General features: G+C 35.6%; 1 protein-coding gene across 6 annotated transcripts in view; it reads right to left on the reverse strand.

The window, feature by feature from the left end:
* Nucleotides 1–23530, reverse strand: part of FBXW7 (F-box and WD repeat domain containing 7) — a 213398-nt gene that overhangs the window by 74063 nt on the left and 115805 nt on the right. For 3 of the 6 annotated variants that reach the window (XM_063809102.1, XM_063809101.1, XM_054683426.2), the window contains 2 exons: nucleotides 16807–16856; nucleotides 15629–16198 (listed from right to left, as the gene is read on the reverse strand). In XM_063809102.1, coding sequence (XP_063665172.1) covers nucleotides 15629–16129 — 501 coding nt within the window. In that variant the 5' untranslated portion in view covers nucleotides 16130–16198; nucleotides 16807–16856. Of the gene's footprint in view, nucleotides 1–15628; nucleotides 16199–16806; nucleotides 16857–23530 lie in introns of those variants that run through there. The other 3 variants (XM_016952379.4, XM_054683425.2, XM_024356331.3) reach the window with 1 other exon arrangement.

A 23530-nucleotide genomic window follows, 5' to 3' on the forward strand; every position in this document is an offset into this window, starting at 1 on the left:
CACTTAAAAGTGCTATGCATATGCCGCACTTCCACTCCAAACAACCCAATTCCCATTAATGGATCAGCACTGGAGGCAAACTATCGCAATTTTGCAATGGGTGATAAACATTTCTACAGAAGTGCCAAAGAACATCTTCCCTTGCATTTATTTCAGTTTCAGTTATTCAGTTCAAGAATAATAGTCCATTCTTCTTCCCTACATGATGTCTAGTGAAAAATGGGTGGTCTATGGGTCAAACCAACCCACGGAAGTGCTTTTGCAAAATCTGGACACCAATATATTTTAAAGATTAAGAAATATCATCTGAAAATCTGAAATTCCAATGAATTTTGAAAAATTCAAAAACATGGCAATATCAAGACCCTCTTTTTAGAGAAGTTTTAGCTCCCTGGCTCTTATATTTAGTCCATTTCATTCATATCAATTAACTTTCTGGACCCTATGGTCCAGAGGGCTTTCTGCTTGAAAATCATTCCAGGTTAGTAAATAAATCATTGATGGAAATTAGTTACAATACAGGTGTATGATATTCTAGAAACATCTCTAGTATTCATATTCATACTAACCTGCTTTTTCCAAACCTCTGACTTCTGGGTGGATAAAAGTGATCTCTTACCCTTTATAAAATAATACATACCCTCAATTCTGCACTTGCCCCCTCCCATTAACCCTTTTAAAATGTAATGCAACTAACAATGAATATATGCATTTAGCATAGTAATCTACTCCCAACATCGTCCTTCCCCAACCCCTCCCTACAAGAGCTACTATTAAATTGCGGCATATCTTAGAAAAATAATGGCAATTCTTTGAGTGCTCAGCAATACTGTTAAATGAATCAAGTTTTAACTAGCAAGCCAGTGTTTTCTCCAGACACGTGTTAAAGACACAATAATGGATGTCTTCAATCCATCAATAGCATCTACTATCTCTGCCACTCAAAGAAGGAGTCCATGTGTTTTTCAACATATCCAAATACTGATCTTTTTATTTGATTTACCTTCTTGACCATTTAAGAGTTCAACATGCACCAGCTATATTATGCTAACAATAACTCATTTCATTACCTGTGCAAAAGGATCAGAATTCAAGCTCAGCCTTCAATTACCTAAGCTCATGTCAATCTGCCAATAAATGTGGTTTTCAGAAAATGGCAGTGATCCAGAAAACTAGCAAACACACCACTAAGGCATAAGAAATATTATCAGTTAGAGAATACTGTTTATCATAGCAGTGACTTTAAAATAATTGTAAGTTCATCAATATTCAAGAGGACTAACATCTCGGTAAAATTTAGAACTAAAGATCAAAGTTTTGTCACTCCATTATAGTAACTAATTTGAAGAAATAATTTAAGGTATTAAAATTGGCAAATCAAAGGAGGAGAGACTTAAAAGATGAGATTCTTTTAAGTCTTTAAGAGTGAATTATTGTTCCTTCTTTCTCTTTCACATGACCCTCTTTTATTTTCTCCTCTAGGTGTAAACAGTGTGTTTCCTCTAAGTTCATCATACTAATCTTCCTTCACCAAAAGACAGTGTAAATAGTAGTTAACGAGAAATGTCCTTATTTCTGCCCCCTGAAACATAACACAGAAATTAATAATGAAAAGTGCTAAAGTATATCTAAGGAAGAAATTAAAATTTAGCCAAGGCCCTACTTAGATCTTGAACTTCTTCTCTAGAAGCTATTAAAGATCCAACAGTATACAGCCCATAGGTCATATGTAGCTCAAAGTCAGTTTTTTGGGGCCAGCACAATGTTTTTCTTTTTCTTTTCTTGATATTTCTAAAGACAGAGTCTCACTCTGTCACCGAGGCTAGAGTACTGTAGTACTATCACTGCAGCCTCAAACTCCTGGGCTCAAACCATCCTCTTGCCTCATATTTTTATTCTTTTAACTGAACATTAACACCTTTTGGGGAAGGCATATCTTACGTAGTTCATAAGAGCCTGAACAGTCTTACTGGCTGTTCATGACTCTCTTCACACATTGACATTACCTATTTAAGTTCCTGTAAGTTGTATTTCTCATTTCTTTACCCTAAGCAGCCCCCCCCAAAAAAAAAAAAAAAATTGAGGAAGATTAAATCAGTTGTTTAAATATTCTTTACTCCAGGATGATTAGGTGGTTATACCCCACAATATTACTGTCTGTGCTAATACAAGATGACATTTAGACAAGGGAAGTAGCTTCTTTGGAGAGATAATTCTTTTCTCACATACATGCCAAGAAGTACCAGAGCAAATAACAATGAGAGGCCTATTCTTTTTACACGTATATGTTCAGATACTTGAGAAATTTTCTAAAAGCATACTTATACTTCCAAAGCATAGTAAGTCTGCACATACATTTATCCCAAGATACACTCTTTATCACTTTTTGTTGTTACTAAGTAGCAAAATGCTAGTTGTTTGTTAAAAAAAAGCAAAAACAAAAACCCTAGGTATCCCACATATTATCTGACAGTGCACATAATTACTGTTGAGTGTATACTTCAAATTCTGAGCAAGACATACTATACTAAAACACAAAGTAGGAGAGAAAGACAAGCACATATTAAATATATTTAAATATATGGAAAGCTGCTCTATCTATAAGGTGCTATATGGCCCTCTAGTGTTCAGTGAAGAAACAGATAAATTCTTAAGGAATTGTGTGCTTTTGATATGATGTTTCACAGTAAAAAAAAATAATACTTTATAAAATTTTCTATGTTTGCTAAACATACTAATATATGATTTTTACAAAAACCTAAATATTTTATATCTTTTGTGATTTTACATCTTTGTGCTTTCTTTTGAATTACTATCCATATTAGAATATCCAGTGAAAGAATTCTGAAATGTTCTTAAAATTTTTCCCACAAATAATTGTAATGCTAAATGAAAAAAATAGCATTTCCAAATTAAGAACTAGACAATACTGAATCTAAGGCAAATTTCAAAGAAAAAACAAAAGAATGGGGTCGTGTCTACAAACTAAGTATTTAAACATACCTAATCTCAATTCCCTAACCATATTTTCTTTTCTCTGTATTCTACTTCTGATCCATCCAACTTGATTCTTTTTATCATATTAATTTATAGAAAATAGAGATTAATTAAATACACAAAATTATGTCTCTCAGAAGAGAGGCCAAAGATAGAATTGAGATTTCAGGACAAGAGTCAAAGTAAAAGTAGACCCACAAGCAGAAAAGAATCTCACTAATAAGATTGATAAAATTGTAACCACTGGCCAAATGTTTGAAAAATTGATAATACTGTTTAAAGTTGGTGAAATAATAATTTCAAAAGGAACTTACATTTGTTATTATGTTTAAAATATATATATCTTACATTTACTGTTTATATATTGGGGTTTTGTCAGGACAGAGGTGGGAACTGAAATATAAGCAAGATACAAAACTTATCCCCAGCTTTTTCACTCACTTACTAGCGTTAAGCAATTAACATTTTCAAGCTAAACCTTTAGAAGCTACAGGAGGACTCTGTGAAGATCCTATACTTGGCACCAACATCAATCCTTCAAATGTCAAGGAAAGGTAAATTGCCTATGGCATGGAAATTCTGCAAAGTACCACAGAGTCATCTACTAAACCATTAAGAAATAGGATAGAAGGACTCTTAGCAAACTAGGAATAGAGGGGAGGAACTTTCTCAACTTGATAAAGACTACCTATAAAAAGCCTACAGCTAACATCACACTTAAGGATGGAAACTCAAAGCTGTCCTACTAAGATCAGACACAAGGCAAGAATGTCCTCTTTAACCACTGCTTTTCAACATCATAGGGGAAGTCCTAGTTAAAGCACAAAGACAAGAAAAGGAAGTAAAAGATAAAGAGATTAAGAAAGAGGAAATAACACTGTCTTTTTTGGCACATGACATGACCCTCTACATAGAAAATCCTAAAAAATTGACCAAAAAAAAGCAATTATAGCAAGGTTGCAAGATATAAGATTAATATATAATTAAGTCAATTATTTTCCTAAACACCAGCAATGAAAAAGTGAAATCTGAAATGACAAATACAGTATCATTTACATTAGCAGCCCCCTGAAATAAAATATTTAGGGATGAATCTAATAAAATATGTATAAGATCTACATAATGAAAACTATAAAACTCTGATTAAAAAATCAAAGAAGAACTAAATAAATGGAGATATATTCCATGTTCTTGTACAGGAAGACTCAATATTGTCAAGATGTCAGTCCTTGCCAATCTCATCTATAGTTTCAAAGCAATACCAATCAAAATCCCAGCAAGTAACAGATATCAACGAACTGATTCTAAAACTTATATGGAGAGGCAAAAGACCCAGAATAGCCAAAACGATACTGAAGGAGAGGAATGAAGCTGGGAGATAGACACTCTCCAACTTCAAGGCTTACTATAAAGCTACAGTAACCAAGACAGTGTGGTATTGGTGAAAGAATTAAAAGTAGATGAATGGAACAGAATAGAGAGACCAGAATATGGTACAGTGATCTTTGACAATGGAACAAAGGCAGTACAATGGAGAAAAGCTAGTCTTTTCCGCAAATGGTGCTGAACCACCGAACATCCACATGCAAATAAATGAATCTAAACAAAGGCCTTACACCCTTCACAAAATTAACTCAAAATGGATCATAGACATAAATGTAAAGTGCAGAACTATAAAACTCTTAGAAGATAACATAAGAGAAAACCTAAATGGCCTTGGGTATAGAAATGACTTTTTGCTGGGGTAGAGTGGTATGATCTTGGCTCACCACATCCTTGATGTCCCAGGCTCAAGCAATCCTCCAACCTCAGCCTCTCGGGTTGCTAAGATCACAGGAACGCACCACCATGCCTGGCTAATTTTGTGCTTTTTTTTTTTTTAAGGAGGAGGTCTCAGTATGTTGCCCAGGCTGGTCTCAAACTCCTGGGCTCAAGCGATCCTCCCACCTCAGCCTGCCAAAGTGCTGGGATTATAGGTGTGAGCCATGGCACCCAGCCGGAAATGACATTTTAGATACAACAATACAATACTAACAGCATGATACATGAAAGAAATAATTCATAAGCTGGACTCTACTAAACTAGGAATGTCTGCTCTCTGAAAGACACTGTCAGGAAAATAAGAACATAAGCCACAGACTGGAAGAAAGTATTTGCAAAATGCACATGGGATAAATGATTGTTATCCAAAATATGCAACAGTAACAGAACAACCTGACTAAAACATGGACAAAAGATCTGGACAGACACCTCACCAAAGAAGATTTACAGGTGGGAAGTAAGCACAGGAAAAGATGGTCAACATCATATATCACTAGGGAACTTCAAATGGTAACAAAGAGATACCATACACACCTATCAGAATGGTCAAAATCCAGAACACTGACAACACTATATGCCACTGAAGATGTGGAGCCATAGGAACTCTCATTCACTGTTGGTGGGAATGCAAAATTATATAGACACTTTGGAAGCCATTTGGCAGTTTCTTACAAAATTAATCATACTGTTAACTTGCAATCCTGGAATCACACTCCTTGGCATTTACGCAAAGGAGTTAAAAACTTAGTCCATGCAAAATCCTGCACACAGATTTTCACAAGCAGCTATATTCATAATTGCAAATTATGTGGAAGCAACCAAGATGTCTTTCACTAGGGAAGTGGATAAACTGTGGTATATCCAAACAATGGAATATTATTCAGTGCTAGAAGGAAATGAGCTATCAAGCTATAAATATACACGAAGGAAAAGTCAATGCATATTACATAAGTGAAAGAAGCCAATCTGAAAGGCTACATACTGTATAATTCCAACTATATGACATTCTGGAAAAAGCAAAACTATGGAGACGGTGAAAGGATCAGTGGCGATGAGAGGCTGGGGAAGAAAGGGATGAATAGGCAGAACACAGGACTTTTAAGGTAGTGAAACCATTCTCTATGGTACTACATTGGTAGATGTGTGTCAATACACATTTGCCCACACCCACAGAGTGCACAACACCAAGAGTGAGACCTTGGTGGAAACTATGGATTCTGGATAATGATATGACAAAGGTAGATTCACTGACTATAACAAATGTACTACTCTGGTAAGGGTGAAGCTGTACATGTGTGCACCAGGGGGCATATGGGAACTCTCTAGGTCTCTCATTCAACTTTGCTGTGAATCTAAAACTATTCTAAAAATTAAAGCTTGTTAATTTAAAAAGACAGAATGGCTAATGCAGGAAGTCTCCAAAAAACATTTCGCAGACCTCAAGGATCAATAATTCAAAGACAAGGTTTCCTTGTAAAGGACGAGTGTATTTCTTCTTACCAGATTGGAGGGATAGAAGAAAAAAGATAGATATGAAATACTAGGTGAAGGAATGTAGAAATAATTCATGTTAATGGGTCATGTTTCAGTGAAGCAGAGGGGAGTGGGGGAAATTCCCTTTGAGGGGCTGAACAAGTCAATTGTTCAAACAGGTTACCAAATAATAATAAGACTATTATTATCATAATAACTGAAAGAATCAGGAATATAAAACAAGTATACACACTGACTCCAGCTACACAAAATACATATCCATGTGGTCAATGACTGACAAGTATTATGTAAAAATTTATACACTAATTCTTTGTTGACTAATAATTAGGTTATCAGGGTACCTGATAACACAATAAATATTATTAGGCAATAAAATAAGAAATCAAAGGGCTTAAATAAGAGACAGGGAGAAAAAAACTTAATACGATGAGTCACAATAAATATACCACAGTAACAGAGATTTAGTTGAGGCAACATTTGGGGACATGAAAATAAATGTTAGGGTGGTAGCTTTATAGGTTATTTCATCACAGCCCACTCATCCCAAAATTACTAATATTGTTTAACTGAATTTCCAAACGTTAACAAAAGTACAACCAGGACCCAGCATAAGATCTGAGTTCCAATCCCAACTCCACTATTTACCAGCTGACTGATACAAGATTAATTACTTAACCTCTCTTCACATATTTCTCATCTCCATTATGGGGTTAAAGATTAGAAATGACATATTAGGACTGTTAAGATAAATGAGAAAAAATATAAGTATATATACACATTCTGGGAACACATTGAAGGCATTCAGTCTGGAGAAGATCACAGATGAATATGGCAGCAATCTTCTCCTATGAAAAGAGCTGTCACTGCTCTAGGTAGAAGAACAAGGACCAAAGCAAAGTCAGAGATGTCAACATAAAATAAAGAACCCTAACATAAATAACGTCTAAAACTATGAAGATACTTCACATTGCAGTATTCCTTTGTAATGACCTCATTTGTAAGTTCAAGTCTGTTGGTAAAGCCACTGGGCACAGGTTTGGCCTTGGTGATCTCAAAGGTCCACTCCAATGTGGGGTCCGTCTTAGGAGACTTAAAATTAGGACTAAAAACCCTTAACATGTTAAATATATCATTAGTTTGATGAAATGGGGAGTTGGGAATACGGGAAGGGAGGGAAGGGAAAGCACTGATGATTTCCTCATAAAGCAGTGGCCACTTTAGAATTATGTTTTAAGGCCGGGCACGATGGCTCATGCCTGTAATCCCAGCACTTTGAGAGGCCAAGGCAGGTGGATCACTTGAGGTCAGGAGTTCGAGGCCAGCCTGGCCAACATGGTGAAACCCTGTCTCTACTAAAAATACAAAAATTAGCTGGACGTGGTGGCAAACACTGTAATCCCAGCTACTCAGGAGGTTGAGGCAGGATAATCACTTGAACCTGGGAGGTGGAGGCTGCAGTGAGCTGAGATTGCACCACTGCACTCCAGCCTGGGCAACAGAGCCAGACACCATCTCAAAAAAAAAAAAAAAAAAAAAAAAAAGAATTGTGTTTTAAAACGGTAGTCACCAACCTTTTTGGCACCAGAGACAGGTTTCATGAAAGACAATTTTTCCATGGACAGGGGAAGTGGGGGGATGGTTTGGGATGAAACTGTTCCACCTCAGCTCACCACGCATTAGACTCTTGGAAGGAGCATACAACCTAGATCTCTCGCAAGCACAGTTCACAATAGGGTTCGTGCTCCTATTAGAATCTAATGCCACAGCTGATCTGACAGGAGGCGGAGCACAGGCGGTAATGCTCACTCACCTACCGCCCGCCTCCTGCTGTGAGGCCCAGTTCCTAACAGGCCACAGACTGGTACTGGTCCATGGCCTAGGGGTTGGGGACACCCATTTTCAAAAACAGACTCTGAAATTGCTCGGAGAACGGTTTTTATATGAAAAATATTCATGTTTAGAGAGAGCCAAAAGTGCTATCAAGGCTAAAGAACTCTTCAAAGAAAACAATATTAAATAAATATCTTCAAAACAAGAATGGATACTACTATGCTATTACTCTCCTAATAACGTGTTAAGTTGATCTTAGAAAATTGCCAGGGTAACACCTGAGCCCTAGAGATGTGAAGAATCAGTTACACTAGGACTTAAAGAGTTCTGTGCTCTTTCCACTATAAAATGGGGGGTTGGGAATAGGGGAAGGTTTCCACTATATTCAGCTGCATTCTCATGCAGAGATCATGATATAATGACATTTCTTGTGAGGAGCATCTTTTTATCCAATCCTCCATTAGGAGCATTATACACCATGTAAGTCATCAAAAAAGACTACATAGAATAATAATTGGTTTCCAGCAGAGAGTTATTTTTCAAATAAAGAGGCATATATGCTTGTTATAACAAAATGGAGAAATTATAAAATGTATTTAAGAAAAAATAACCTTTTATTCAACCACATTCAGAGATAATTCCTAACATTTGGTACAACTTCTGATCTTTTTCTTTGCATATGTATATATGTAAATACATACACACACACATATATAAAAATGTATGTTTGCTTCATAATTAAGATCACACTGTATAGAGTTTTGAATCCTATATTTTAAATAAAATATTTTTAAGCATTTCCTGTTATTAAATATTCTTTCAAATGCGATGTTTAATGGCTGTATGAATTGCCTTCAACTGATTTCTGCATGTTAGCAAAATGATTCCTAAAGTGGGATTTTTAACTTCTCCTCAGGGCAGTCTCAATTTAACGATCTGTACATATACTGAATATCTGAGTCTTAAACTCAATTTTAATGATGTGCCCATTTACAATTTCTAGTCTAGCTTAGGTACATCTTAAGAGGTGAAATGAGGCTGGGGCATGGTGGCTCATACCTGTAATCCCAGCACTTTGGGAGGCCCAGGCAGGAAGATCACCAGAGCTCAGGAGTTTGAGACCAGGGTGGGCAACATAGTAAGACCTTGTCTTTACAGATAATTCAAAAATTAGCCAAGCGTGGTGGTGCCACGGGTGGTCCCAGTTACTCGGGAGGCTGAGGTGGGAGAATTGCTTAAGCCTGGGAGGTGGAGGCTGCAGTGAGCCATGATTATGCCACTGCACTCCATCCAGCCTGGGCAACAAAGCAAGACCTTGTCTTAAAAAAAAAAAAAAAAAAAAGAGGTGAAATGACAACTGTTCACATTACAGTTTGCCAGTCTTCAATTCTCAACCTGAATTAGGACTGAAAACAAATTTACCAAATTTCTACTGCTCAAAAAAGTGAAGAATTATATGTCAACTTAAGACAAAGCTTACCAAAAATGTCACCAGGTAATACCAAATGAACTGCACCATGAAGAGAAGCAAGAACAGGTTGAAAGGAATTAGATTTTCTAAATCTAGGAACGTATTAAGATAGGGGATTTGGACTTCGATTTGAAGGATATTGCTGGTGGGAAGGAGTATGATTCAAAACAAGTAGAGAGGAGAGGAGATGAAACCAGGTAAAAACTATGGTAAGATATTGGAAGACTTCAAACATTCTCATTTAGGTTTGGCTTTATCAGTGGGAAATGGGGCACCAGATATCTGTATTGAGGTTATTATCTATACAGAGCTAAAAATTCATTTTAAAAAACTCATCCAATTATTCATACTGCCAACTCATTGTCAAGGACGTGGCATTATAGCCTGATGCAAACAGAAGCCCAAGCAAAAATGCTCTTAACGTTTTTAAACACTGACCCTCCAATTTTTATCTTACAATTGCCTGGCAGGTAAGAAAAAGAGAGACTAAGTGATCAAGTCTGTTAAATTATTCAGCAGGCCCAGACTCAGATGATAAGAAAAAGTCAAGCCACTTTTCTATCCACTGACCAGAAGATGGGACTATTGAGAGGGAAAAGATAACCTGGGGAGGCAAATAAAAACTTGGTTTGGAGAAAGAAACAGTACTTTTAGTTTTCAGTGGACCACTCAGATGATGATGCCCAACAGACAGCTAGAAATGCAAAACTATGGCTAGGGTGAATGATCGGAGCTTGAGAAATAATTTTGGAGTTAACTACCAAAGTGAAAACAATATTCATCATGATCTATTCCTATATCCTTTTTCTTCATACTGTCTTCCCTACCACCAACAAAAACAACATTAAAAATGGATCAGATCATTATAATACACATATGAAACAATTTTCTTGGAAGCATTTTGAAGATAACTATTTGTGATATTTGTGTATACTTCAGTGAAGTTTATCATCTGTATAAAGAACTAATCAATGGAATGCTATAAAACAATTTTAAAATGGTCCATTTGGTGTGAAGATTATTCTTTAGTCTACAATGAAACCTCATAATTAAAATACTTTTTGAGCTGGGCCGCTGGTCCACGCCTGTAATCCCAGCTACACAGGAGGATCTCTTATGCCCAGGGGTTCAAGGTCAGCCTGGGAAACACAGCAAGGCCCCATCTCTTAAATAATTAATAGTAGTAACTGTCATTACCTGCAGTGAATGAGATACAGTTTATCACCAACATTTAGAGCTATTATGGTTTAAAATAATATTAACAAATACATTTAAAACTATATTAACAGGCATTAATTAGAAATTAACCATGAGCTAAAATTCATTTTGGCATCCATATGGAAGATTCATTAAAGCATTTAAATATACAGAAGCTTTAGTTAAAGATTAGAAGAAAGTCTAGAGAAATTGACTTAAATTCTAATGAAAGGAAAGGGTACATATTTTATCAACTAGGGAGATCTGTGGGTAGCATCGGCTTCAAAATTTATGTCTATTTTTATTGAAGATGGGCCTAGCTTATTACAGTACTCTTCTAATCCTCCTATGTACCTTTTTAAAAGAATTTATTTCTCTACTTTTTACACTAGAGGGTGATATGATGACTGAATGCTGAAGGTCGTAAAACATATATATAGAGATTGACAACCGCTGAGGGGAATGAAGTTTATTTTGTGGGATTTGGGATAAGGCACAGGAGACGGAAAAAATGAGGTCACAAGGCCTATATCTGTAAAATATCTGAGTGTCCCAGGCACTATGCTACTTGTTTTACATAAATTATTTCACTTAATCCTTACAAAAACCTTGAGAGGTAGGCATGAGTCTTTATTTTACAGATAAAGTAATAGGTTCACTGAGATTATATACTCATGGTTATACAGTAAGTGGTATAATCAGAATTCAAACTCAGATGTGAAAAGTTCTTATCACTCTAATATGTTAGGGGAAAACCCATCTCACCCATTGTCCCCATTTCTCCCATTTCCATTATCCTCCCCACATGTTTAAAATTGGGCTAAAACAGGCTGAGTCAATGTTTCATTTTTCCTCCTTCACAAAGGTAGGGGACATGGCTATTCATTGGGCCATGTTTACTAGTGGATGTTATTCAAGATGACTGCCTTAAATAGCATTTTTTGCTCTCTGGACATGTCTATACCAAACAGACTTTGAACTTAAGTTGCTTGTCTTGCAGGTAGACTAGGCCAGGGACTTTCTGAAGAAGCTATCATTCTCTAGAACTCTACAACAGAGTGTAACTTAGAGCCCTGTTATATTTCCAGTGTTAGCCACATTATCCTACAAAGCTGCTCAGCAGCTCTGGTCCTAGGAGGTGGTTGGAGAATGGCGGACTAGATACCCTGATTGGTTAATGATCCTATTACCTGATTCCTCTATTGTTCAGAATTTATAGACAAGAAAGGGTCTTATGCCTCTGAACTCCAATACACTAGATGCTTCTCCACACCTCCCCCCACCCTCTATTTATTTATTCTGAAACAGGGTCTTGCTCTGTGGCCCAGATCACTGCAGCCTCAACCTCCTGGGCCCAAATGATCCTCCAACCTCAGCCCCCAAAGTAGCTGGAACCACAGGCGCATGCCATCACACTCAGCTAATTTTTGTATTTTTTGTAGAGACAGGGTTTTGCCATGTTGCCCAGGCTGGTCTCAAGCAATCTGCCCACCTCAGCCTCCCAAAGTGCTGGGATCACAGGTGTGAGCCACCACACCTGGCTATCTTTTATATATATTTATTTTTTGATAAACATTTATTTCTTATTTGAGGCAAATGGATAAAAACGATTTAATTACTAGGAGGAATCTAACAATCAAGATGGGGAAAAAATAGACTAATTTGAGGTAAGGAAGTTATGTGAGAAGAGAACAGGTGGAAGCCACTAAGATAGATATGGAAGCATCAGAAATTAGTGCTCAAACACACTTCTCTTCATCAAAAGATCAGGATACCAGATCTGGCCTAATAATCATCTCATTTGTTTTTCATGTTAGTAGAAAATTAGTTGATATTCTGCATAAAATATGTCAAAGATTCTTCAATATGAGCTGGGCATATCTTCAGAAAACAAGTTTAAAAAAAAATATGATAAGGATGTTGAGAACGAGAGTTAAAACTGAAGAGACAGACATTTGTATCTGGAGAAGCAAGATTTAGAGGAATAGCCAGCACACAACCTCTGCTTTAAAAGCATGTTTTATGGATTCAAGAGAGTATGACCTCTATAAAAATTTTTAACAGCGTCATTTGTTCCTGATTACTTTAGCCTTGAGCTGTAAAATCTTCAATAATGTTTTGTTAAGTGCCACAAAGAAAAGTAGTTAACTGAGCCCTCTGTCCTTTCTATAGGGTAGCTCTGATCACTTCAAATGGGACATAGTATCAGAAAATCATCACATGGCAGAGTCTCTGACTATGTTGGAAATCTTGTTCAGTGATGTTTGTCAAATTCAACCATAGGGGGCAGCATAGCACGTGGAAAGAGAAAGGGGTTTTTTGCTATTAGGCAAATCAGGATTAAAATCTCTCATCACGTAGTGTAATCTGGGGTGGATCATTCGGCCTCTCTGCAACTTTTGTTTATGTATCTGTTGTAGGATCTTTCAAACAGTGTGAGCTTAATAAATAGCAATTCTTGACTACCACTTCCCTTGACTTTTAACATTAAGACAATATGGAATTTTTAACATATATTGCTTGTCATAAGGCTCCCAAAAGAACAAACCTTTAGTGACAAGGGGGGAAAAACTGTCCTCAGAGTGTTGACAGTTTTCAGAATGCTTTCAAAGAATAAAGCAATGCAAGAAAGAATTAAAAATCTTTTTTTCTCATTAATATATTTGCTTATGCAGCATATTTAGGGATGATGGGTAAAATTCAGTCTAGCTGTCTACAGGGTTTGTTTATGAGAATGCCAAAAAATAAAACTTGAAAGGTATCCTGAGTAAAATTTGTAGAAAGCTAATCCTATGTTAACATTTAAAATGGGATTTCATTTCTTATGCCTCTACTCTCAAAAGTCAAAGTTTAAGAAGACTTGAATGAAACTATGGTCTAGGGTAACATCTGTAGAAGTGTCTTAACTTTATAATGATCAAGAATTTAAAGCTCTTCCAAAATAAAGTACTTGAACTAGTGAGAGCTTCTATTTATTGTATTAAAACATGTATACACGGAGAATACTGACATTTTCTTTTTAGGCGAAGCAGTACTAAGTGACTTTTTTTAATGCTGTTGAAAGTGCTCTGGGAATACTCTGGCAGAAGGGTTTCAGGAATGCACAAAAAGGAAAACATTTAGAAAAATTTCAGACTGAAATCTTACTTGTAGAAGGGTATCACTGTCCTGGCAATCAAATAGCTTTGTATTCTTCATGCCATACTTATGAAGGCAGATCATCTCATGATCAACAATATAACAAAAACTATATACACACTTATATAATAAATGCATACACACATCTATACTGTACATGTGTATATACATAAATGCATACACACATCTATTCCTGCTATGGTTAGAGCCCAGTCCATTCTTGTTATCTTATATGTACAGGACAATAATTGTTATTCATGATTCAGAATCACTAGAAAAAAACTAACAAATTCAGTATACTTTGTTTTTAAAGAGGTAATCATCATACACAAAATTTTACATCTTGAAGGTAAAGAAAAGATAAAGCACCTGTCAAACTTGTGAACTGGAAGGTTTCCTACAGAATATAAGGATGACTTTTCCTTTTGGAATAAGATGATGTTTTGTCTAACTAGCTTTTTTTGCTTTTAATTTAAAGTGCAGCAGAAATCAGCAATAACTCTGCATTGTTCCGCAAGGCTTAGTTTTGATTGAACCTCTTTCTGAAATAAGTTAGTGCAATTGGACCTTAAGTATTAAACCCCTATTCCTCTAACTGAACCCTCAGGAAAAAAAGAGATGTTAAAACTCCCTTTTGATATAGCAACCTTGAAGAAGAGGATCAAGACTAGGGGGGGCAAAAGGGAGGAATGACACTATAAAAGGTCTGAGCCTTAACAAAGCGGTGCTATAGTTGTTAGCGGTAGAGCCATCTGGCTGAGATCCAAAGCTACTGCTTCAACATCTTGAGACAGGGATGGTACAATGGATGAAAAATCACTACTTGATGTCACGTCCTTCTTAGATCATGCCAGCTAAATAAAATCTGACTTGCAGATAGGCTAGGTAAATTAGGGCCAAACACATTTTAGAAAGTTAAGGTTTTACAAGCAGATGTAAAACATGATTTAGCATTTCAATTATTATTAATCCAAGTGTGTAAGATACTTCATTCCAAGTCAAGTTAGGTTAAACGATATGATGTTAAATCAGTTTGTATATTGTTTATGGCCTAAAATCACTGTAAAATGTAAGAAATAAGCAAGTAGGAGTAAGAGGATGAACTACCACAGACATTATGTTAATGTCTATAAAACAAGTATATTCAAGTTAAAATGTTCCTTTCCAAAATATAGTTTAACTTGTAAGTCTACTCTACATGAATATTCATTATTTCTAATTCTCAAATGATAAATAACTAGAACTAATTTGAGGCAACTTCTGAGTAATTTATGCCTTAGAGTGACACTTGTGAATAGCCCACTCTAGCAGCTGCATTTTGTAAATAAAAAGTTTCTTCATTACTTGATTTACACAAATCATGTTTCACCCGAAACCTCTACACCCCACACAAGCTACTAATCCCTGCCCGGGACGCAAGGTTTAGACGAAAATTTGATGTTAATAATTTTTCATAGTAATAGGCTCAATTACTTTCCCTCCATTTGTACTCAGATTGTCCCATTATCAGTATTTCTACTTGTAATACTTTCCATTACCTTCTGTAAGACAAAAAACTAGTTCACTTTATTATTACATAAGATTAATTTTTAGTAATACAAAGACTGTGAGGAAAGTTTCATTACAATTAAAATAGATATGTAAAGTTTCTCAGGTTAACAATACATTGAATATACTCACTTTTGTTGTTTTTGTATAGAATGGGGAGGAGAGTTGGTGAACGGGCAGGTCCACAATACTACTGGAGTTCGTGACACTGTTAGTATGTGTATGTTCATCTTCTCTGCTACTATCATCAGACTGATCAAAATCGTCACTCTCCTGGTCCATCTCCTCCTCCTCCTCATCCTCCTCATCTTGTTCACCAGCATGTTCTTCATCTTCCTCTTGTTCTTCTTGGTTTCCTGAGGAGTCCTCATCTACCGAAATAAATCTATTATTGTTTTCTTCCAACTGTCCTTGCTGGGAATCATTTTGGCCTCCAGGTCTAGGTTCTACTCCAACAACTTCACCATTCCTTGCAGTGTGCTCCTCCTCTTGTTGTCTGAGTTGCTGTTGCTGTTCCTCTTCTACCACACGATTCATCTGTTCTTCATCTACCTGGCTTGAGGAAGGGTTACCTCTCAGAGAGCCTCCAGTTCGTCGTCTTTTGCTGCCCACAGAGAGCAGTTCCTGATTCATTTCCAAAAGCCAGCTTGCTACCTCTTGGACCTTGGCTAGACTATCAGAAGATGCAAAGGTTTTCACATTCTGCAGGGGAAAATAGGGGAAAAAACAAGATTTGTACAATCTATATTATGTTCTACTTTCATGTTATATGTCTACATTCTAAATATCATTAATGATTGCAAAAAAGTATTGATGCCACCAAGGCATTAAAATGTTCTTTAGTAAACAATATAGAACATTTCAATTTTAAAAGTTATAAGACTTTATAAAGACATGCACAAAAACCATAGTAAACAACATTAATCCCTTTTAATAATTTTTAGCATGAAGATTTATAGTTTAATTCCTTTGACCAATAAAACATAATATTTCAAGCAAATAAAACAATTTTAATTTTACATCAGTAGTTCATAGACTATATCCTATATAAAACTTCCACAAAATTTTAAGAAGTGTATCAAAAAAAATTTTCAGTGTTCAGTTAAATTTGGGAAATGCTGAGGTAAATCAGATTAAAAGGCTTTTTACCCTGGGTATTTCCCAAACTTTTCTGATCACAGAATCTTGCCTTCAAACACAGTTTTCTAGCAGGTAACAATTATAATCATTATTATTTTAATTTTTTTACAAATGACTGGACAGAAAATGAACAAAAAATTTATTTTAAAAAAAAGTTCATAAGTTCATACCCTCTGACCCAGTAACTCCACTTCTGGCAATCTATCCTAAGGAAGTAATCCTAAAACAGAAAAAAAAATTTATACAGAGGATGCTCACTGCAGTTTATCCACGAAAGCAAAAAATAAAGATAAAAATAAATGTAAATAAAAATGAAAATAAAAATCCAAATGTTCAATATAAAGGAATCTATGAGATGGGATATATATGGTGTAATCCCTAAACATGATGTTCATAAAATATTTTTAAAAACATGGATGTTATAATATATTATGCTAAGGGGAAAATGCTGGAAATTATGATTATAGTATGATTTTTAAACTGTATGAAGACTAGAAGACAACATTTCAAAATAAACTGCATCTTAGGCAGTGGTATTACTGATGCTTTAAACTTACTTCTTTTTATCATATTTCTCAATTTTTATATATCAAGCATGTTTGCATTTATGTTTTTTAACCTAGGCTCTAGAATTTTATCTGATACAGCATCTTTTCATGATATTCATTCTTACATTTTATCCTTTGCTGGTATCTATATGGACATCTTTGAAGTCAGATAAAATGCCAACATATTGTGCACACACAAGAAATTATGCACCCGTGATCTAAAACTTGAAACTGCTAACAAATGAAGTATTGTCAATTCTAGTCTTTTTCAGAGAAAACCTTTAGTATGATTTACAACAGTGTATCATAAAACACAAACATCAACAAACAGAAGCCCATATCCTAAAATTTAAGGAAGGTCTTTTATTTCTTCCTACCATAATACAAAATGTCAAGATATATCAAATATTAATATATAACTTATTATTTTATCGGTAACTGATGTGACTGAACTTGAGTTCAGCAAAATAAAATCTGATGGCTAACAAACATTAAGTTGCATGGTTTTCTTGGCAACTGGACATGATGGGAATAGAAATGATTCAAGGTCAGGAAGAATACTAATAAAAGAAATAGAATTTTAAATTGAAAATGTTCCTCACTTTGCAGGCAAGGTAATCAAGGCTCAAAATGATTTAGTAAATTTCTCAAGATTACTAGCTTCAAGTAAAGCAGGGACAAGAATTTAACACCCAACTGAGTCTTCTTTCATGCACCTTAAAGTAACTACATAAAATCCTGAAAGAATATTATTCTCTAACACTGATACTGCCTTCTTTTCCAAAACTAGAATCACTACAATACTCAAAGATTATTACTCTAAAACAAATTATTTGCTGAGCATTCAATATGCTTCCTGTACATGTCAATTTTCTGGAGGATAATGTTTAGAATAATGTCTCTTTCAAGTTAACCAATGACATTTCATCTTTTTTGACCAGAACCCACAGTAAAATTATGTTTAACATCACAACTCTGCATGCATGCATTTAAACATATTAAAACAGTGATTTCAGAGAAAGGGAATTATGAAACATTTCTGGTATCTAAAGTCCCTATAAATCACCACCGTTAATCAAATACAGTTGATTCGCATTCACAGTAATTGTGTTCTATAAAATTGCTGCAACCACTGAATTAACAAATACTGAGCCATTGCTCCTAGGGGAAATACAGTTCTCACAAGCCTCTGGTCACAACATTGTTGCCAACTGATCAATGCATAACCTTTTTTATGCGTGTTTCTGCCTAAATATATCTTTAATATACATTGATTCATTAGCATTGAACTCATGGTCAACAGCATTATAACTAATGCCTGAATTAAGTTTCTTTAATACACATTAGTTTATCTTTAAGGCAAATTACAGCCTTCCTGCACTTCGGAACATTAAACAGAACTTCAGGACTATGTTTGGGGGCCATTCTAAACTGCACAATCACTAACAAAAAGCACCAAAATGAGGAAAATGCTTTTTCCTCATGGACCATGAAAATGACACTTGTTCATGGTATGAGAGCTGCAACAAGAAGGCAGAGCATCACCCTGCAGATCTCAACTGGAAATAGGTTTGTCAGGTGGCTCAAACTTTGTGATACTCTGCACAGTATATGTCCACAAATGACTATAAAAGTATCATTCGTGGCTGTGAAAGTGACTGTGTTGTTACAGTTCTGCTAACCTAACAAAGGATAAATGATCAGAGAAATTAAAAGCTCCATTATAGATATTAATCAATAAATGTTTCAAATAAATTGAAAGTTCAGATAGCTCAGATAAAATAAAGTTGGACTTTGCATAAAATAATGGCTGGAGAAAAGAACATTACTTTTCCTTTTTTAAGTGTGGGGAACAACATTCTTCTGGCAGTGTCTTTCAAGGTAGTGGAAAGTCCAGAGAGGTCCTGACCTATGGGTACTTTAAAAAGATGCCTACAGTCAGCTCCATTCTGGATGAAAAAGAGGTATAATAATTTTGCTCTTCAAAAAAATTTAAAATAGGTTACTTAGAGAAAGCAGAGCTACTCCATGACTTTCCCCAAGTCCTAGAAAATACAGGGTAACTTTTAGTGACTATCCTTTGTTGATTTAGTGGCATTTCAGGCCTACCTTGAGGGAGGGGGGTGTATTTTAGACAACTTTCTCATGAACTTTTTAAACATTTTCTCAATAACCTTGTTTTTCAAAAAGACCTTTGATAATTCAAAACCATTTGAAATGCTTATTCTAGGAATGCTTAAAGGAATAAAAGTGGGCATAGATACAGTTGTTAAATAAGTGGAGCTCTGAGAGCCTGTCTTATATTGAACTAGAGTTGCCAGCTTCAAAGAAAAATTCCAAGGCAAATACTAACTTTGAAATCATAGTAGACACTGAGGAATACAGTTTATACCAATAAAATAAGAAGTAGTTTAAGTAAATTACTAAAGCCTCTGAATCACTAGGCAACATTAACATTTTCAGAATTTACATGGACAGGTATAATCCATTAGGCTTGAGCTACAAAGTGATTTAAGAAGCTTTAGGACAAAGATAACAAGAAAGTAAACCAACTGTACTGATCATCAGGAAGAATAACTCAAAGCTTGGAATCACTTTCTGCAAGAAGTTTAGGATTTTCACTGAATTCTTAAAAGAGCCAACACCCTCCACTTCATATATGAACTTTCTATACCCCAAATTAATAATTTATTAATTACTATGATTAGGAGTAAGTACCTGAAATGCATGATGAAATAAGTTTTATCTTATTACTCCACTGCTCAACACCCACTAAGAGCTTCCCATTTCACTCAGAGTAAAAGCCAATGTCTTTTATGGTTGCCTGTTGGGTCCTTCTATCATCTACATACATCCCCACCACTGTGAACTCATATTTTACTACTCTCTCACTTTGTTCCACCCTTTCTGTCACCGTTCTTTCTTGAGGGGTAAAGTGTGCTGCAACCTCAGAGTCTTTGTGCTAGCTATTCCTCTTTTTATTTCTTTTACTTCCTTCATAGAGGACTCTGTTCAAATGTCCCCTATTCAATGATACTTTCCCTAACCATCCAACTTAAAATAATACCCCCCAGCATCACCTTTTCTTTTCCTTTGTCCTGGCTTTACTCATTTCCACAGCACTATATAAAAGCAGAAATAGTACCTGCTATATAGCAAATACCTACCTATCCATCTATCCATCCATCAATTTATTTCTGTACTATCTGCCTTCCCACACTAGAATTTAAGTTCTATAAGGAAAAGGGACTTTTGTTTTTCATCACTATTATCTCCAGCACCCACAAAAATGCCTGACTCATAAGGCATTCAAAACATTTACTGAGTAAATAATTATCAGATCTTTTTAAAGACAATCATGTACTAAGCATGCTCTTCACCAAAAAAGAACTTCGAGCCAGGTCACAAACACAACGTCAATTACTTTAAATACATTTTTTAAAGTTGTACTCTGTATTGAACAAGTCACTTGTAGTACTTTTGAAACTGGTAGGACATATATCCTAATATCTTAACACACATTTGTAAATTGTCTACTAAGTCATAATAAATCATTTTTCCCTCTGTATCAAATTTCTTGTTATTTTCAGCACAGGACGTAAAAAAACAACTATGTGACTAAAAAAATTAATACTTCGAAAACAATTATTTTTTGAGTATTTCTGGTTCCATATATTCTATACTGCAGCTGAGAAATCACATTTGTAACTTTAAAGATGAAAATCTTTCAGGGACTGCAAAATTTGATGAAAAGCTCCTTAGTAATGTACATTAACAAAATCAGCACAAAATGGGCAATACTGGCAAGTGTCATCATATACACAGAAAGTAATTGATAAAGTTTTATGGATGTACACTGAATAATTTAAATCGACTTCACTAGTTAATCATATATATCTTTACTGGAAAGGATGCAAAAGACTATTCCTCAGTCCACATGACAATATATATTTTTTGTTATTTGAATTATAATACATATTTTGTTTTGGCTAAATTTAATCCCTGTGTGATACGCCACCACCTGTGTGATATGGGCTTACTCCATAATAACTAAATTTTAAACTGGTTGTTAAATCTCAAAGACTCTTTTGCCATTTTTGTATCTTTATATTCTGTTGGTCACTAGCTCTCTTTACAACTCTCTCCTGTCCCTTAATTTTCCTTGGTACATTCCTCAGTGCATCCCTCAGGCAGCACTGTTACTGTGCTCCATCGCTAGCTCCTCCCTCCTTTGTTGTTTCGTTGAAAGTCAGGGTTCCAACTATCACACAGAAGCTAATGACTCCCCATACTATTATCTCCAGTCAGACTCCTCTACTGAGCCTATTAATTTCAAGAAGGTGTCCCAAAGTCACACCAAATTCATTATTTTAACATCCAAACTTCTATTTCCCCACAACATGCGCACATACGTAAGGCCCAAATTTGTTCTTAGAGCCTCCGATTATTTTCTCTATTTCAGTGAATGGAATCATATTCTAGCTAGTTGCAGATGTAAGAAACCCAGATGGCTCTTCTTCCTTCTTTTCCTCAAAAATTTAGTCAAAAAGCTATTAGATGGAGCCAAGCAAGTTAGGTATGTATGTGGCAGGCAGGTAGTCCAAAATTTGGGAGTCGAAGCAGAATGAAAAGAGCCTTTCTGTAGTGAGGGATGGCGGTGGGGAGGAACAGAGGCAGACCAACAAGGGGGCAAGGTGGCAAAGCTTGACTCTAAGAAGCATGAGGAATAATCCATATAGTAAAGAAGCCCCCGTAGGTCAAAGGCAGAACACAGTGACAACATCCCTGTGGGTGGGTAACACAGTAAAGTGTCCACATGAGGGAAAGATGTCAAAGGCTGAAGAGGAGGGTGCAGTGGCCACAGTGGTACCCTACTCAGATATCCCTTCAACCTAACCTGCTATGAGGAACAGAACTGCTTGACAGCCTCCATCTATCACACCTTGGAATCCATGGCAACCACCCCTGGCCTTGCTGCCTCTGGGCTTCTCCCAGGAAGCTACCAAGCAGGGTAGAAGTACTAGAATGGGGATTGCTCCAAAAGACAATACGAGGGTAGTAGGGTGGGGTGGGAGATTCCCTGCACATCAAATCTTGTCTTGACATCTGTGTCTCAGAAGACCCAAACTAACACAAAAAACAACTGTGTTAGGAGTACTGATATCAAAAGCTCTTGGGGCAAAATGTTTTAACATCTGAAAGATGTTATAAAATGGTTAACTTCATTAAACAAAGGTCATTTCACTCATTTAAAGAACAGCTCTTACCACACACACACACACACACACACACACACACACAAAATCCACTTAGCAGTGGAAAACTTCTCAATAGGGTATTTGAACTGAAATGGGTCCTTTAAAGAAAACAGTAGGCTACAGTCTGTTGAATACTTAAACATTAATGGCTGTAGAAACTAGCCTATGTAGTACTTATTTTTCAGTCTCTGTAAGGTGTGAAGAAAATGGTTAGGTTTTCTTTATTTCAAAGGACAACATTGTTGGATGTAAAAGGAAAATGAGCTTTTGAAAAACATGTTACAAAAGAAAATCTTGAAATGTTTCTATTGCTGTTTGGGCTTGAGAGTGAGGAAGGATATCAGCAAGTCTCAAGTCTTACTGGAAATCACCTGGAGGAGCTGCAGAAAAAAAACTGAACAGATTTTCCTTCACTTGAACACAAGTGTAGAACTGGAAAAGGGATCCTGTTTCTGAATGTTCTGACTGTGAAAATTTGACTTGAGAAAAAAGGAAAAAGATCTGCAGTTTTATCATACATTAAAGATGAGTTTTACTAATCTTTCCCAGACAAGATGTAGATTTCTGTGAAGAAAAGATTATCCTGCTACTCACAGAAAAACAGTGAACATTATGCTGCAGCAATTTCTCGCACATATGAACAATCTTTTTTTATTCAACAAACAAGAATAAGCTCAGAAATAGTCTTATTTCAGTTGAAAATGAAATTAACATGATTTGCTTATCTCATGCTTGACCTGGAATTGATATGTGCAGTAAGAAACAAGGACAAAAAACAAATATAATTTTTACATTAAAGAGGTAAATTCACATTAAAGAGATAAATATAATTTTATTTAAAATTCAAAAATAATAATTTTATGCATAGATCAGCCTATACAAGAAGTAATCTAACTAGTAGGCATACAATTGAGCCTGACCATATCACCGAGTAAAGTTTTTCAAAATCTGGTTTAAAATTGTGTCTAAATTATACTTTTATTCATATTGCTTTGGCTTATGGTTTTAGCAGCTTTACTGTTCAACATTGTCCATTAATTTTCATTTCGTAAACATCACTAATTAAAATCAATTTATAATCTTTATTA

Source organism: Pan troglodytes, chromosome 3, assembly GCF_028858775.2.
Source record: "Pan troglodytes isolate AG18354 chromosome 3, NHGRI_mPanTro3-v2.0_pri, whole genome shotgun sequence".
Lineage (NCBI taxonomy): Eukaryota > Metazoa > Chordata > Mammalia > Primates > Hominidae > Pan > Pan troglodytes.